At 38.4% G+C, this 16360-nt stretch overlaps 1 protein-coding gene across 1 annotated transcript in view; it reads right to left on the minus strand.

Annotated features, from left to right (window-relative positions):
- Positions 1–5126: 5126 nt before the first annotated feature.
- sfrp1a (secreted frizzled-related protein 1a) overlaps positions 5127–16360 on the minus strand; it is a 12632-nt gene continuing 1398 nt past the window's right edge. Inside the window, exons 2-3 of the mRNA XM_020590298.1 lie at positions 12357–12437; positions 5127–6698 (exon numbers count right to left, since the gene is read on the minus strand). Coding sequence (XP_020445954.1) covers positions 6373–6698; positions 12357–12437 — 407 coding nt within the window. The 3' untranslated portion in view covers positions 5127–6372. The remainder of the gene's footprint in view (positions 6699–12356; positions 12438–16360) is intronic.

A 16360-nucleotide genomic window follows, 5' to 3' on the forward strand; every position in this document is an offset into this window, starting at 1 on the left:
TTTTTCTCATTTCTGCTGCTGCATCACTTTCTGATTGGCCTAACTATGGGACGGGCCAAGGGTCATAATCATAGAATGTGATTAATGCACGTGGTGCATTAATCACATGTCAAAAAATCTGCGCCATTGAAAGGAATTTGTGTTAACTCATTATTATCACGTTAACTTTGACAGGTCTACTAATTACAACATTTTAAAAAGATTTGTGTTGTTAGATTTGCTTTTGCACATTCACATTAATCAACACTTTCAGGATATGCTATTGTTGTGATGCCTACTAATTGACTTTCAGGTAAATACTTTTATATTCCAATTCCACCCACTGCCTTAATAGCAGTAGTCATTTACAATATAATTGACAGTATGAGTAAAGCAGCAGAGAAACTGGGCACCACTTTATTTTAAGCTCACTGTGATGTTTTTTTCCAGCAGATTATAATAGCATTAGAAGCAGAAATAAACTTTTATCACACATCAGGAAGAACATTATCAACGACATCAGAGAATCACACTTTGTTAAATAGGTGTGTGCAAAAGTTCCCCAGATGTGCCTTTGAAATGCAGAAAATAGTGTATTTGCTGGGTGGTATTTGCAGCTGTGGATTAATAAACACTCTGGCACATTATTTCCACAGCTATTTCGAGCAACTTGACAATATATGTTTATTCAAAAAGAAGATGTATTTGTTGTAATAAAAACATGTCACCTAGTACAAAAGAATCCCTTGCTAATGTGTTTTTAGTAGCTCTTAGGCAACAGTGGAGTGTCAGGGACGGCCTGCAAAGCTGCCGATAATAATAATAACTCAATTATAAGGCCAGATGAGTAAAAGCAGAACACTGTCTCTTTAATAAGAGCTCTGGTCTCAATAAATCTGTACACAGAGCAGGAGTCTGATACAACAGGGTGTCTTTGAAACCAGAGGTTTCCAAACAGGAAGTGCGACTAAAGCACAGTCTCAAAACATGAATCACTCTCAGGTCCATAATTCCAGTCCAGGGTCAGAACCAGCAAACTCACACATCCAAAGTATCCACAAGAAGAATAGTCACTAAGGGAAGTCCATAAGTCAATGCACAGAATACAAACAGAATCAGAAGGGTTAGGCAGGAATAAGTGGTCACAAGGCAGTCCAGGGTCAGAGCTGGAATAACAGGTACAAGAAAAACGCTGAAAAGTCTAAACATGAGTTAGAACAATCTGGCAGCTTGCTGGTGGGAGGATACTGCCTATAAAGGGGTGTTGACAGGTGCAAATAATTACCACTGATTAGTGTAAATAGTCCGTAGCTGAAATGAGACCTTAAACAGAAGGTGGTGTCAGAATAAAAGTATGTTACCTGCTTAAAGTGCCTTAGATTTAGTGTTGCTTATCTATCTACTTTATATTTCATTTGTATTTTGTGGCATTCATGTGGGCAGCAAAGTAAAAATTTCATTGTACAGGGAAACATGTTTCCTAACTGTGCATATGACAAATAAACACTTTGACTTTGACTTTGAATGTTACGGGAAGCAAAAGAGACAGAATCATGACATGGAGCTCTGCTCTGCTAAAGAATAAATGATAAATGTCAGTCATAAACATTTTAAATAGCATAAAAACTGGGGTTTGATAATAAAATTTAACCTGTATCAACTGACCTTTTGGCTATTTGAGGTCAATAAGCTTCAGACACAAAGCTATAATAACCTTAAATAATAAATGAGCTAGCAAACGTTTGCATATTTGCACATTCAGCAGACAGAGCAATATTAATGCTCATTTGGAGTCATGTTTTTGTCCAAGTGATATTCCAGTATTCACTCCTTTTATACCTCTGTTTTGGTTTCCATCTTGATGAGAGACAAAAATGGAAAAGACATGTATAGGTTTTCATCAGGCCATGCATTTGGTTGGACAGAAGCACTGCTTTCCACTGCATGCGTATGTGAGGACTCTATCCTGTCAGAATGCATTGGTCAGTTTAGTATTGTTTTATCACATAGACTGAAACCCAGTGTGTGGTATTAATATTTGAGGGATAACTGACTACTAGCCTTTGATGTGGAACCAGTAAAAATGTACTTCATTAACTTTGTCAATTTGAGGTTTTCAGCGACACAGAAAATCCAGCATGATGTTTTTTGCAGATCATCTTTTAACCTATCACTCACGCACTGAGGTTGATGTTTTTTGCAGATCATCTTTTAACAGGACAAAGCTGGATCTTGGCCCTGTGTTTTCTGAGGCCCTTTGAAGACAGCTGAAGTAAAATGATTAGAACGGAAAGTCCAATCATCTGAGATATATTTTCAAATACCAAAGCCATTACCAGAACCAGATGGGCAAGACATTGGTCTCTTTGATACTTCCTGGTTTTTAACAAGGCTTTTTATTGACACGGTGGTTTTGTTTTGCTGTTTATGTTTGTTGTAGTGACACAATGGATTTCAGCTCATTAAAGTATTTACATTAAAACCTTCATTACTGAGATACTCAGATCTATGGTTCTTGTGCAGAGAAAATACAAGATGGCCAACAAGGCCTCTGCTTCTTACGTCCTTAGATTCAGTGTACATTTGCTTGTTACTGTTCATGAGTCAAATGAAACAGGGAAAGTTATGCTTGATCAGCATGGAAAACAAACCCATAAAGCACAGACTCTGTGAAAACAACTCTGTTAAATTTGGCGTTTCAATAGACAGTGCTGGTCTTTGCTTAAGAAAGCATTCACTATCGGCATGAGTTGTTAATGATGTGAATCTCAGGATTAGTATCTACACTTCACATACTGAGGCACCAACAGGCTGTGAAACCACAACAAACCTGAATCTGAACACACACACACACACACACACATGCAAGAATTTAGCATCACCACAGTGACAGGGAGAATAAAAAAGCATGTGAGACATCCCTTGGTGTGGAGATCTGGCAAAGTGATGCTTTATCTTTCTGAAAGCATAAAAATGTGAGGGTGGCATAGCCCAAAAAAAAAAAGCTCTTTGTTTGACATGACTGTCAGAGCAGAACCTGGCATTGCACAATACATAAATGATGGTTTACAGGAAGAAAAGAGGTTCCATGATTTTTGCTGTTAATGATGCCAAATGTTTACAAGTACCTAAAATAGTTCAGTCTCTTAGGTAAACATAAAATAGATGCAGATGATTTCACAGCTCACTTTACCTTAGTGCAATGCAAATTAGGAGCTTTTACGTGTTTTTTTTAGATGCACTCCCCTGCTTCCTACAGTATCTGTGTACTCATCCAGTCAGTATATGACTCAGATGCCAGCGTTAATTTTCTGCCAGGTTTTTCATTTAGACACTTTTCTAGTGGCTTACCCGTGTTCATCTCTGTATTCCTTTATCTCCTGTTGGACTTTGACTTTGCCTTTGCCTTCCCCTGTTTGATTAATGATATAATAGTACTAACTTTATTTACATACCATAAGTGCAGCTCAAAGTGTTGTACAAAAAGAAATTCCAAGAGAAATATAAAACATCAAATAAAAGTATTTAAAAAGATTGTGCAGCAATTCAGGCTATAAGCAAGCCTTTAAAAAGACTTTAAAGGTTCACTTTCAAATTATGTGCTGTGTCTGAAGCCAGTCTGAAGCTTATGACAAAAAAAGCAGAATCACTGTGTGTTTTAGTTCTGGTCTGGAGAATTACCAGGAGGCCAGAGTCTGAAGGAGCAGTACTAACCAGCATATCAAAAATGTAATCTAGTGACAATCTATTAATTGACTTAATAACTAAAAGGAGAAGCTTAAAATAAGTTCTAAAATAAATATAAACTCAGTGAAGGGCCTTTAAAATAGGAGTAACAGCTCACATTGCAGATAACCAATCAGGGGGCTCTATGGCTTTGGCTTTAAAAGGCAGTTAATTGTGGAGATAAATGTGTCAATTGTTTTTATGTTCCATAATCTATCTTTTGTTTCTCCTGTGTATGGATACTTGTTTCTCTCAGGATCTTGTCAGTTACATTCCCCCTTGTTTGAACAGGCGTCTCATCTGTGAATGGACACTTGTTTATTTTCTAGATCTGGTGATTTGTTGGCTCCATGTCTGAACTCTTTGCCTGCCTGCTTGCATCTGTTTCCTCTCTTGACTTCAATTAACCCTGGTCTCCTTAATGACCTGTTTGTGACTTGCATATGCTGCTTATGTGACACTGATTACACACCTGAGTGTGCTTACCTGTATCCTCTGAGCTGCCTGCTTACACAGACCCTCCTGGAAACAGTTCTTCCCTGTGCCCTAAGTATCACTCTGTCATTCTTTCCTCTGACAGTGTTGTTATTCTTAGCTACAAGTCACTCACCTGTGTCTGCTAGTTTACCTGCCCTGTCAAGTCACTATTAAAGCCCTGTTCTCACTTCACCAACAATGTTTTGCTTGTGGTTTTGCCTTTTGGTCCCAAAGAAAAGTTCTAAAATGTGGCAAGCTAAACTTAACTGACTCTAACTAGCTTTATCGTTCAGGCCACTATATTATCACTATACATCTAACTCTACAATAGACTGCTGAATATGGTACTTAAGTATTATGAATAGAGAAGATCAAGGCACTAGGATGCCATCACTCTTGAAAATGTCAGTATTTGAGCTGAGTCGTTTGAGCTACCTGGACAGACAGTGGGGGTGATCATTACCTCATTCATCATTCTGTTTTGCTGCTGCTGGCTTCTACTCAGTGAACAGCAAGTTGAGGACACATTCACAAAGAAATATTGGCAATATACTATAGAGGAGTTAAGGTGGGCCCAAAAAGTCGCAGATTTGTCAGTAGGAGCTTCTAAAGAAAATGGTTAAAGTGGTCCTTAAAGTTACCAAATCTAGTGAGAAAGTTGCTAAATTGGCAACACTGCTTGTCACAGAACAAACAGCAAGTACTGCTGAAGATGATCAGAATGTAATTAGTTTATAATGTATTATTTAGCAGTATAGTGGCATTTCATCATATGCATTGGGATCACCAGAGTCATTACAATTACACCATCTAGGATCTATACAGTACGTCTGTATCCAATTTCTTGGCAATCCACCCCATAGTTGTTGATATAGTGCCGGATTTGTGTAAATCATAAAAAAGAAGTAAATAATATAAAAGACACAGTTAGATTTTTTCCATATTTATGTAAAATTTGTATGTACATGTGACTGGCAACAATGCAATGCTCACATTCAAATATGAAACAGTGCGGAAATAGACCAGCGACACTGAAGCAAAACTAATTGACACAGAGTTGCCAATATTTGCACTTTGATACCTTTTGCACTTTTAAACATGTATGAATACAAGGTGTTTTCCATAACCAACGAATACTGATTACTGCCATGAGACTGGATGCAAAGAGAAAGAAATGTGAAAAAATATTTAGGTCCACACAGAAATGACAAGCATGAGCTTGTCATGCAGATCAGTGGGTATGATCTTCTTATGATTTTTCAAGTAACAAAACTAAACTTATTAAGTGAACAAATAAAATGGAAATGATCATAGCTGTTGGTATTGCAGTCTTCTGTTAGATAGAAAAACTCACTTGCACTTCTATCAATAACTTATTCAACAGGTACCCTACCTGGAGCTGCTCCGTACAGTGTGGCTTTTAAAGTTCAAAATAATCAATTCTGCAACTTGATCACTGATTCTATGATTTGGTATTACATGATCATAATGAGAGAGATTTAAAGGGATAGTTGAACATTTTTCATGGCAAGAAGACCAATAGTGCTCTCATACCTGTATTTGTAATGCTAAACTCGAGTGTCAGCAGTGTTGGCGGATTATTATCTTATGTTAGCATAAAGAAGCTACCGTAGCTCTGTTACAAAAAAAGGTCTACTGGCACATCTAAAGCTCACAAAAATTGTATATTTCATTCTTTTAATATGTACAAAAACAAAGTGTAAAAACAAACCTTTTATGGTTTGTCACTTTGAACACAGATGTGCTGCTGCCCCTTCCTCTGGTATTCATGCTAACATAAGCTAACCATTTGCTAGCTCTAGTGTCATATTCACAGACATGAGAGTGGTATCAGTCTTCTCATTTAACCCTTGAGCAATAAAGCCAATAATGTCCTTTAAGGGAAATTCACTGACCTGGATAAAAGAATGCAACAAAGTATCTACAAACATACAGCAAAAATGAGTTCAGTGAGGAAGGGCTTTTCACTATTGAACCCTTTTATTATTTGTTGTTTCAGCACTCAAAACATTCAGCTAAAATTAATAATAGACATTTCAAAGGATGTCTGTATATATACAAAGGTATATAGATATATAAACAGGACAATAGAAAGCAACGTTTGGAATTTTAACACGTGTAAATTAGTATGTAGTAAGAGATGCAACCAAAAATGCAGTCAAGGCCATATTATTTGAAGACATTCTCGTAGGCAGGACATTTATGGGTCTTGAGTTTCCTGATGGCCGTTTTGAACTCTGTGCTGGACTTGTCCCACTTGTGAATGCCCGTGAGGAGGTACTTCTTATCCACCTTGCGGCCCAGGATTAGATAATGGTTTCCCAGGTTTTCTAGCTGCTGACAGGTGCAGCCTGCACCATTCTTCAAGTACAACACCATCTTCTTCATGTCCTTCTTCTTCAGGTTTCCCGCTTTGATCATCTTCTTCCTTTTCTGCAGGACCACCTTGTGGTCTGTGTTTTCTTGCGTCACCTCCTTGATCTTGGTCTTGAAAGCTGCCGGTGGAAAATAGAAATAACAGTTAGCATGAGGTAGTCATGTTTGAAGGTGGTTAACGTACTGTGCAAAATGTTTGCTCTAAGCACACTGTTACCTCTAAAGACTGCTAGTTCATGTTTTATGAGTACAAAAAATGCCAGATGTGCACAGTCCAGTCAGCACTATTTCTTTAAGAGCAAGTAGGCTTATGGGACTCTAAAGGGGACCATTTATAGAACAAGGTGATTTTCTGATATATTCTTTCCCTAAAAAAAGGTGACTGCAAGTCTCACTGTCTCATTCTAATAGGATTCTGTGACAGTGATAAAATGCTATATGCTGGTATAAAGCATAGTGTGATATAGATCCAGACTGATAAATCATCCAGGTCATAAACTGATGATGTATTGCTTGTCAGCCAACAAAAAATGTTAAATTACAGAATTGTCAAAGTAGGTTTGAATTAATTGATGGCTCTGTCATCATCATATAGTTCATCCACCAAAGAACACTGACAGGCTAATCTTTACACAGTATGTATCCTGCTTTGTATTTTGGCCATAGTGCTGTAAAAAACAATTTTATGGGATCAGGATCAAGATTACTAGCTCATGTGAAAAACTTGCAATTGGCCAGTATATTATTAGCAGACGTTTTAAACTCAAACTTCAACATTGGCATTGGTCTTAAAATCTAGTGTCAGTCGGGTTCTTTGCAATGCAGTACATTTTCCCAAATCTATTGGGAATTTTTTATTACATAAAATAACCATAATGTATGTGTGGTCTTGGTAAATCTAGAAAAGTAGAAACAGGGAAAAAGTATTTCATCACATATAGAAATCCAGAATAACTCTCTTATTACTGATATAAGTATTTCTGACTTTCAGTAGTTGATGATGATGTCTAGGCCAACATTCATTTCATTCATAAATGCTGAGCTTTTAATTTTTAATTTAAGAAATGTGGCCAAGGTATGTACAGAGCAGGACATTTTACAGGTAAAAAACATACTTCTGACATCTGCCATCTGATTTTTGGCATTTCTATATAGCAATTTCTTAACGCTTAGAGGTCAGCATGTACAATAATACTGATATACATATGAGCATGAAAATAAAAAAATAATACAAGGTAATCTGTTTAGAAACTGTTCAGTCTTGTTAAAGCTTTATATAGGGAATTTCCAGAAACTCCTGACCGCCCTGATTACTGAGGCTCAGGGTGTTTTTCATACTGACCATAATACTCCTGATCTTTCACTAAACACTATTTAACTGTCTAATCTCTCTGTTTCTGTTAGTTTTCCTTCTGAAAAGCAGCATGAGCCAGACTTTGGTGGTCCAAATCTCCATATGCCTCCCTCATTACATTTTCTCATTTTCCATTGATATGTAGTGATGTGTGTGTGCGACAGACAACCTTGTGATACTGCAGCACAAGACTAAATAAAAAAGCGTTGCATGTTATGTCCAATCTAATTGACAGAGATGGTGTCAAGATAAATCACAGAGCCATGTTGGAGATACAGTCTTGTGACCTAAAGTGCAGAGAACAGCCTTATTCAGCCTGAATCATTTTCATACTCCAGCAAAAAACTGGACTAATAAAACAAACTTCTCTTTAATTGTCTTCAGTTTTAGATACCAAATCTCTTTTTGCAGTATCTCTTGACATAAAAACACAAATTCCTTGTTTAAGAAACTTCCAGCGTTTTCATTTCTTCCATTGCTGTTGTATCTCCCATTGATAATTAAAGTGTTAAAAAAAAGAGCCGCCCTGTTTTCCCGGTATTAAGAGTGCACATGGTAGGGATTAAGACTTATCCTCCAGTCTCTTACTCTGTGAGGAGGCTTAATGTTCAGTGAAAACAAAATGGGCAGCATTCATAATTAGTGAGTCATAAAGGAGAAGGCCTGGCCCACCCGTGAAAGGACTTCAGCTTCATAAATCCCCTGTCCTTGATAATCCCTTGACGCTATGAACTCATGTTGTTTGAGGGTTTAATCTCCTCAGGAACAGGATACAGTTAGAAGTTAACCTCAAATAACTAAACCATTTTCTATACTTCTGGCTAGTGAAAATGTTATTGCTCATGTTTTCCTATGCTATTTTTTAAAGATTTTAAAAGCATCCATTCATCACTGTAACATGCAGTAGGGCAGGAAGACACCTAAAGTTCAGCCTAAAAATGTATGTAGCAGGTGGTCTTCAGCGGATGCATCAAACATGGACTGTATTTGACTGAACCAGCCAGGAACCCAAACATCCCACAGTAGCTAAAGCTAAACACATTCTCCCATACTGTATCAGTCAGTATCCTACCATGGAATAAACATCACATATAAACAACAATGAAAAGTAACAAAGTTTTAGTACACATGTGGCCAAGTACAATCTGAATCACTTTACTTATCTATCGTCTGCTACTTTCTAATTCCACACCCCAACACTACTTTTTCACATCACTATATTTATCTGACTGCCAATGCATAATAGTTACTTTGCCAAATTTGAATTGTCATAGTAATGACAAAATATAGTTTCAAGATCATATTATTAAACCAATGATTTTCAAACTTTGGCCTATGAACCCTCAAAATTAAGACATATGTACTTGTCACGCTTCACACATTTTGGTGCAACAGTTCTTTCACAATTCTTTCTTTTTGATTCTCACAATCATCTTGTTACTGCTATAACAATCTGAAAAGAACCGTTCTACATAATCAGTACTTTGACTTTTGATATTTTAATTACATTTTGCTGATAATACTTCTCTATTTTTGAATGCAGTACTTTATAGTGTGGGTTTTCTTTATTTTTACTAAATGATCTGAATTCTTTTTGAACTACTGCACATAAATTACTTAAATTGTTGAGATCCATGTTATTTATGAGTAGGGGCCATGACATCCCTATTGGATAAGGTGATTAACTAAACAAAAATCCCCCCCCAAAAAATCATTTTTGCTGAACAAGACATTTTTCAGACTACTTTCTAGTCTTTGCCTGTGAATTATTGCATCATTTTATCTCTCCAGGCCTCTAAAAATCATTATTTGATTAAACTGGTCAACTGGTCATCATATCAATTGATAATTAAGGGTCACAATGTCAGACATCAATCAAAATTGGAATCATTAACAAAACTCTACTTGTAACTATAGAAAAGTTAAGAGTTCAGTGTCATTTTATTTTAGACTCTTATTTATAAGTACATCATTAGGATACCTTTTTCTTTTACTTTTAAAGTAATGGAAACTAGATTTAGGTATTGTGCAAAGTTAACCTGACATTTTTCATTAATTAATCTAAGAGAATTAAAATCTGATATTTTTCTGGGAATTCCCTTTTCTATTCCAGCTCCTGACCTAATTTCCTGTCCCTATGTCAGAGGAACAGACAGGACCTCCCGCTCCCTGGGTGTCATAAACCCAACAGGGGGGTGTGCACCACTCTCTGTTCACAATAATGGAAATACTGATAAGCTGAAGTGATCAGTCCTCCAGCACAGGGCTGCCCTGTGGTTTGTTGCATTAGCAAAGACTTGGAGCAAGTTGGCACCAATAACAAAGTGAGCTGTCCAGGCCGAGGAGAGATCTAATTGAAGGGTGCTGGGTTTTCTGGGACAATGAGGTACCATAAAACCTTAAGCACAGAGATAAATTGTGGTGGGAACCAAGTGTTGAGTGGGATATGTCATAAATCTGTTACCAGCTGAGTGCTACAAATAGAATGAGGATGTGTATGTATGTGACTGTTAGGATTTCTGAGACCTCATAGAGTGTCAGTCCACTCTAGGGGAACTAAAAGTGCTGTACTATCAACATTTACTTGTTTCTATAACTCTGATAAAGTGTATTGTAAAAACATCTAATTTACAGCAATCTCCACACCCAGCCACCGTAGGGCATAAGATGTCTTGCTGCATCTTTCTCTGCTTTCATCAAGGTTAAACTGCACAGACAAGTCAAATGCACTTGTGCAACTGATGGGAAGCAGTTATGCGCAGCGTCAAATGATCAAAACAGCATTAGTATTAAAAACATACCTAAACACACCTTTCTTAGCAACTTCCAGTAAGTGAGGGTTTTCAGTGGACAAAAATGCTAATTCACTGCCAGGGTGTGAATATTTTACTAATGATTGATCCGAACAGATGAATAAAGGTTTCAGTGCAAGTCAGTGATTCATTCCTCAAGCTGTCCCTATGGTGTTCCAACATCCTGCTTCATAGAGAAGAGGAAGCACTCTATCTATCATATCTAGTTCTGTGGTCTGTCTCCAAACCAGCCAGACAGGCTTGTCTGCAACTTGGATTTTAAACATGGGTTACGAAAACATGTGTCATCCACTTTCAGTCAAGTTGTAACTGGCAGAATGTAATCGGGATGATGGTCTTATCTTTTGCTAGTGGGATAAAACACATCATGATTAAAGTTTGGGATTTCTCCATCTGCATATTTTCTTCTTGCTCAACACAAGACATTAACTCATGTCAACTTCAGCTGCTGCCAGATAGACTGGTAATTGCAGCTTTCTCCTCAGACCAAAACTTGTCTGGAAAAAATATCAAACAAAACTTTAGCCTAGCTGGTGATACAACCACTGATGGTATCTCTTGTCAGGCTGCACATTAGTTGTTTACCAGCTGCAATCAACTCATACTGAAAATCACAGCAACGGTTGTTGCATTCCAGTGGAGGTCAGCCCTTTGTGGGTACAGATCTGAAACATAAGCAGCAGTATCTCATCCTCAGATACTAAATCTGACTGTGTATCCTCACATGTCAGCTGGTTGGGGGACTTATGACAAGCAAGCAAAACAACATCTGTCTTCATCTAAGATGAAACAAACCAGTGATGTGCCATTCTCCTCTTGGCAAACCAGGAAGCAGACTGAAAACAGCCAGTTCCAAAACCCGAGCATAAACAACAAGGCAATTCGTTAAACCAATGTAACTTTAAACTTTTCCTGAGAGCTGGAAGAAAGTCTGTTTCCAATGTGCATCCAGTCTATGTTTGCTCAGTGTGGCCTTTGGAATTTAAGCTGCCACAAGTTTCATTCCAGCCAGCGAATGAAACATGAAAGCCTGACATCTTTCATCTTGCATCTATCATACACATACTATTCTGCAAAGTCTTATCAATTTACAAAAAACATTGTTTATCATTAACTACTTCATTTAGTTAGATGTTTAATGTGGATTTCTCCCCACGTGCACAAGATATTTTGTATAAAAAAGTTCACAGACAGCAGAACAAGTATCCCAATTTCCTACTGCCACATAAACACTTAAATGCTCCCAGTTCATTAGTCACAGAACATTATGCTCTAAATCCAGAAAGGCCTGGTACATCTGACCAAGAGATAAAACCTCACAAAGTAACTGAGCTGAAATGACACCACAAAGATTGCCAAATATGGACAAAGTATGGTCAGGTACAGGGTGCACTTCAGGAAAACCACAGCTTTACATACTTTAAGAATTCATGGAATGTTTCAAAGTTTCAAGATGAAAGATACAGTTGATGGAGTGCTATGATACATGTCAAGATGTATCACAGTGGGGTGTGTGCACAGTTTTGCGTGTTGTGTGTGTGTGTGTGTGTGTGTGTGTGTGTGTGTGTGTGTGTGTGTGTTGCCATGGTGAGTGCTAGGAGGATGCTTACCGAACTCGCTGGCACACATGTGCTCCAGCATAGTGTCTGTTTTCATTTCATTGTCACATGCAGGGCAGATGGTAGAGTACCCTGTGCAAAAAAACAGAAAGAACATGGTTTGGGAAGCACTGGAAAAGAGGCAAAAATATAGGCTACTTTCAGACTGGGCACCCGTGAATTTGTAGGTTCCACGTAGCCATGTAGCAGTTGCTTTCTGGGTGTTTAGACATATAGCTGCTGTGTGCAAAATTCCTGGCAAGGCTTTGTTCAAACATACAGTAGCAGGACCTGGTCGGGTACAGCCACAACGTTCACAGGACAGACGCAAAGCAAGGCCTGAAGTCATGGATAAAATATGAGGCAAAAGGTTGTCCATACCAACATGGCACTTGACAGTGAGGATGAACTACATGTGGTTGGAAATTTTCGATGTTAGCTCGGGCTACTAAACCCTATCATTCCTGTACCGGTTCATCATAAACTCTGTACCAGCATGCAATTTACACATCCTACTTGAAGGTGACTAGTTTAAACATTGTGCACAAATACGTCTTATGTAATCTTGAGCTTGTCTTTACCACTGATGTATTATGAAAGCTGTATGTGGTGCTGCTACTCCACCCTTCAGCCAATTTGGCCACTCATTGCATTGAAAATCACACTGGGGCGCAAAAAAAGCATTTTCTCCATAGACCACAATGACAAAAGAGACATCTATAAAACTGTTGACAGGACATCTCAAACTGCAAACTGGACCGATTTTCACTCTGTCTATTATGAATTTTTACTCCATAGATGTTTTATGTTTGTGAACCTTTCCCAGAGCCTAGAATGTTCTATTTTGTGATGTCAGTCCAATGTAAAGTCTATAGGCCAAGCAGAAGAGTGTGGGTTGGGGGCAGAGAAGGGAAAACAAAAACAAAAATGTGTGTAAGCAGTGGGCTGCACAACATGGAGGAGACAAGACTTTCAGTGGACAGAATGGGTGCCATCTTGTAATTCAGCTTTCACAATACATCCATGGCCCTTGCTGGCAATTTGACCGGCTCACTTCAAACATGCAGCCAGTGGGAAAGTAGCCAGCTATTTGACTAGGTCCAACCAGGTAAAATTGCCCATAACACTTTGCTGGCTATGTGACACAGGGGTTTAATTAGACACAACCTTTAGACATGAAAGACATGCATGTCTGAAAGGGGCTTTAGATATCAACAATGAATCATTCACATGGCTTTTCATTAAAATTGTTCACATTGAAAGGTAGTTCAACTAATTTCTTGAAAAATCGCAACCTTGACCTTAAATTGCAATTCTAAATGATTTATCCTGCAAGTTTCTTTATACACCTCATCTCTGTGCATGCAGAGATTCTATCTAGTGTTTGGTGTCAGTCTCCTGGTCTCTTGGGGTTCATACACTCTGATGACCCGACTTCAGGGAGGAATGTCTACAGCCAGCTGTAACTACAGTAGGAGCTGCAGCAAACACTGTTCCTCACTTTCTCTTACATTCAGATGGTTTCCAAAATGGATCTTTCCATAAAGCTTAACGGCAATGTATATACCCTTAAATACAACGAAACAAATAAACAAATAAGGTTTTAGAAATGTGGAAGGAACAAATGTTAGTGATATTTTATCCAAGCTTAAAGGAATGCTCTGAGATTCCAAAAAAGGTAATAAGCTCTGAAGACAAAACCCGACTAAAGACAAAGAGCCAAAATATGCTTTTGCCAAAAAGTAATTCAGTCTAGAGGCATATCTGCAAATATTTTACCAACATGATTTTTCCATTTTTTTCCCAACGCTGCAAATGGTTGCTTCATGCCAAACAGCTGAGTGTACTTTTCAAATAAACTTGGACCTGCAAGGCACCATCCTGCAGCATTTAATTCAAACCTACTGCATTTCAATGTCACAGCATAGATCACATGGAGCAGAGGGGTGAGGAAAGGGAAAACAAATAGTTTTCTCTCCATTGCCAGTTGTCCATTACATGTTTAACGAAAGCTTGTGAAAGTAACAGCCAGGTGTAAAGAGCTTGTGAAAACAGACACTGTTTACAGAGTCTCAGGGTCCCTTTGCCTATCTGAGCCTAGTTCTCCTTTAAATAAATCATCACCCACCTTCTTTTCAGCAGCAGACTGGTAAGCACTGCTAGCTGACCTCTGTTCACCATCGTTAAGGAGAACAGCTGGAAAGGTGAGGTTGCTTTTGCTTCTTTTTCAGCCTCAGCATCAGATATTATCACATTACAGCAGAATGTTCATAGCAGAAAATGACACTTGGAGTAGCTCCAACAGGCCTGGCTCTGTCCTGCGAAGGGAACACTTGCTTAATTTATCACCAGCTCTGACAACAAATGATAACGGGTGAAATCTGGAGAGTATACAGCTCCGTGTGGTCCTTCTAAGCCTGAAAATGAAGCTCTTATTCAGAAAAACTGGCCTCTGTCCATACTGCCATGTCAGTCAGTAACATCCACCCCCTCGACACACACGTAGACACACACACAGTGTTTTCATCCCTTGCGGGGACTTTACATTGACTCACATTCTTTTCCTGTAGACTTATCATAACCTTAACCATAACCACTACTTGCCTAACACTTAACCTAACCCTTACCTCACCCTAACCTTAAACCAGGTTGCCACCCTAAAATTCTGTGATTTCCTTGTGGGGACTAGCCTTTGGTCCCCACAATGATGGCTGAGTCCCCACAGTGTGAGTGTGTTAACAGACTTCAGGCCCCATAATGGGCTGAGTACAAAAGCACACACACACACACACACAGGATATGTCCCTCTGCTGATACATTGAACACTGTGTAAATGCTGAAAGATTTATAGTTCCCCCATTTATTGCCAACATGCTTGACAAAAATGTCTTCAAGTGGTGTATTTTACAGCTTAAAATTGAAGCATGAGTAAACTGATGGTGTGATGATGGAAATCCCCCTCTATTTTATGGTTTTATGGCAGGGACACTGGCCAAACTTTAAAACCAAAACCATTTCAAATCAGCCCACGATTTATCTTCTCCAGACCTTCCCCCCACTTTTCAGGGTTCTGCTGGTATTTGTCAACTTGGCTCACTGAGTTAGTGCAGGAAGACCAATTTTGCTGGGCTGTGTTATAGCATCGCCTCCCTTCGGTGATGCTGTAAGAGGTAGCTGATTCTGCCCCATATAAACACACAGCCAGTCCCATCACAGTAGGGCTATGCAGCCAAGAAGCCATTATTGATAGATGTTAGCTGGGGGGGGGTTGCCATGTCCTTGGGAGCTCTTTTTAGAAACCGTAGGCTCTTACTTAAAACACATTATTTGGACAGCATGCTATTCAAATTATGTCTTCATCTTTCCTTCTTTCGTCAGTTTTAATGCATTCATCTGTAATAACTAGGGTAGAAAACAGGAACTAACAGATGCAAGTATTCACTTTTCACTGCTGGACTTGCTCCCAGCATTGTCCTCCAGCTCAACAAATAAATAACTACCATCTGTTAAAGCTTTTTCAATATTACAGCATCACTCCAAGTCAACTGCAAGCAACTTCAGTCACACTGAATTCAGAGATAATACAAAACAATTAAAGGATGAAAAAAAAATTAAAACAGTGTAAGACTTTCTTTAAAGAGCATGTGTGGGGTGCATTAACATTAAAATTAGATCTAATCCAGGTTTTCACGGCTGATTTTACCCCCCCAAAAGGTTGTATGTGGTGTGTTTGTGCTGGGATTTGCATCAGCAAAAGCATCTTCACTCCTGAAACAACATTCTTAAGACCATTTAAGTGCAGGGGTGTTGACTTTTACACAGCTGCAAAAGTGAGGACTGTTTGTTTTCTCAGTCGGGTAGTTACTCTGAGTTCTTTATAATATTAATGAAGGTAAAGTTAATGTTAAGATTTGCTAAGAATATTTGGAAATTCTGTATATTATTCAATTGCCAGAAATTTTTATCTCCAGCAACTGTGATACCCCATTAATATTAAAGTCATTCATTAAAAAAAA

This window comes from Monopterus albus, unplaced genomic scaffold (genome assembly GCF_001952655.1).
Source record: "Monopterus albus unplaced genomic scaffold, M_albus_1.0 scaffold12.1, whole genome shotgun sequence".
NCBI lineage: Eukaryota > Metazoa > Chordata > Actinopteri > Synbranchiformes > Synbranchidae > Monopterus > Monopterus albus.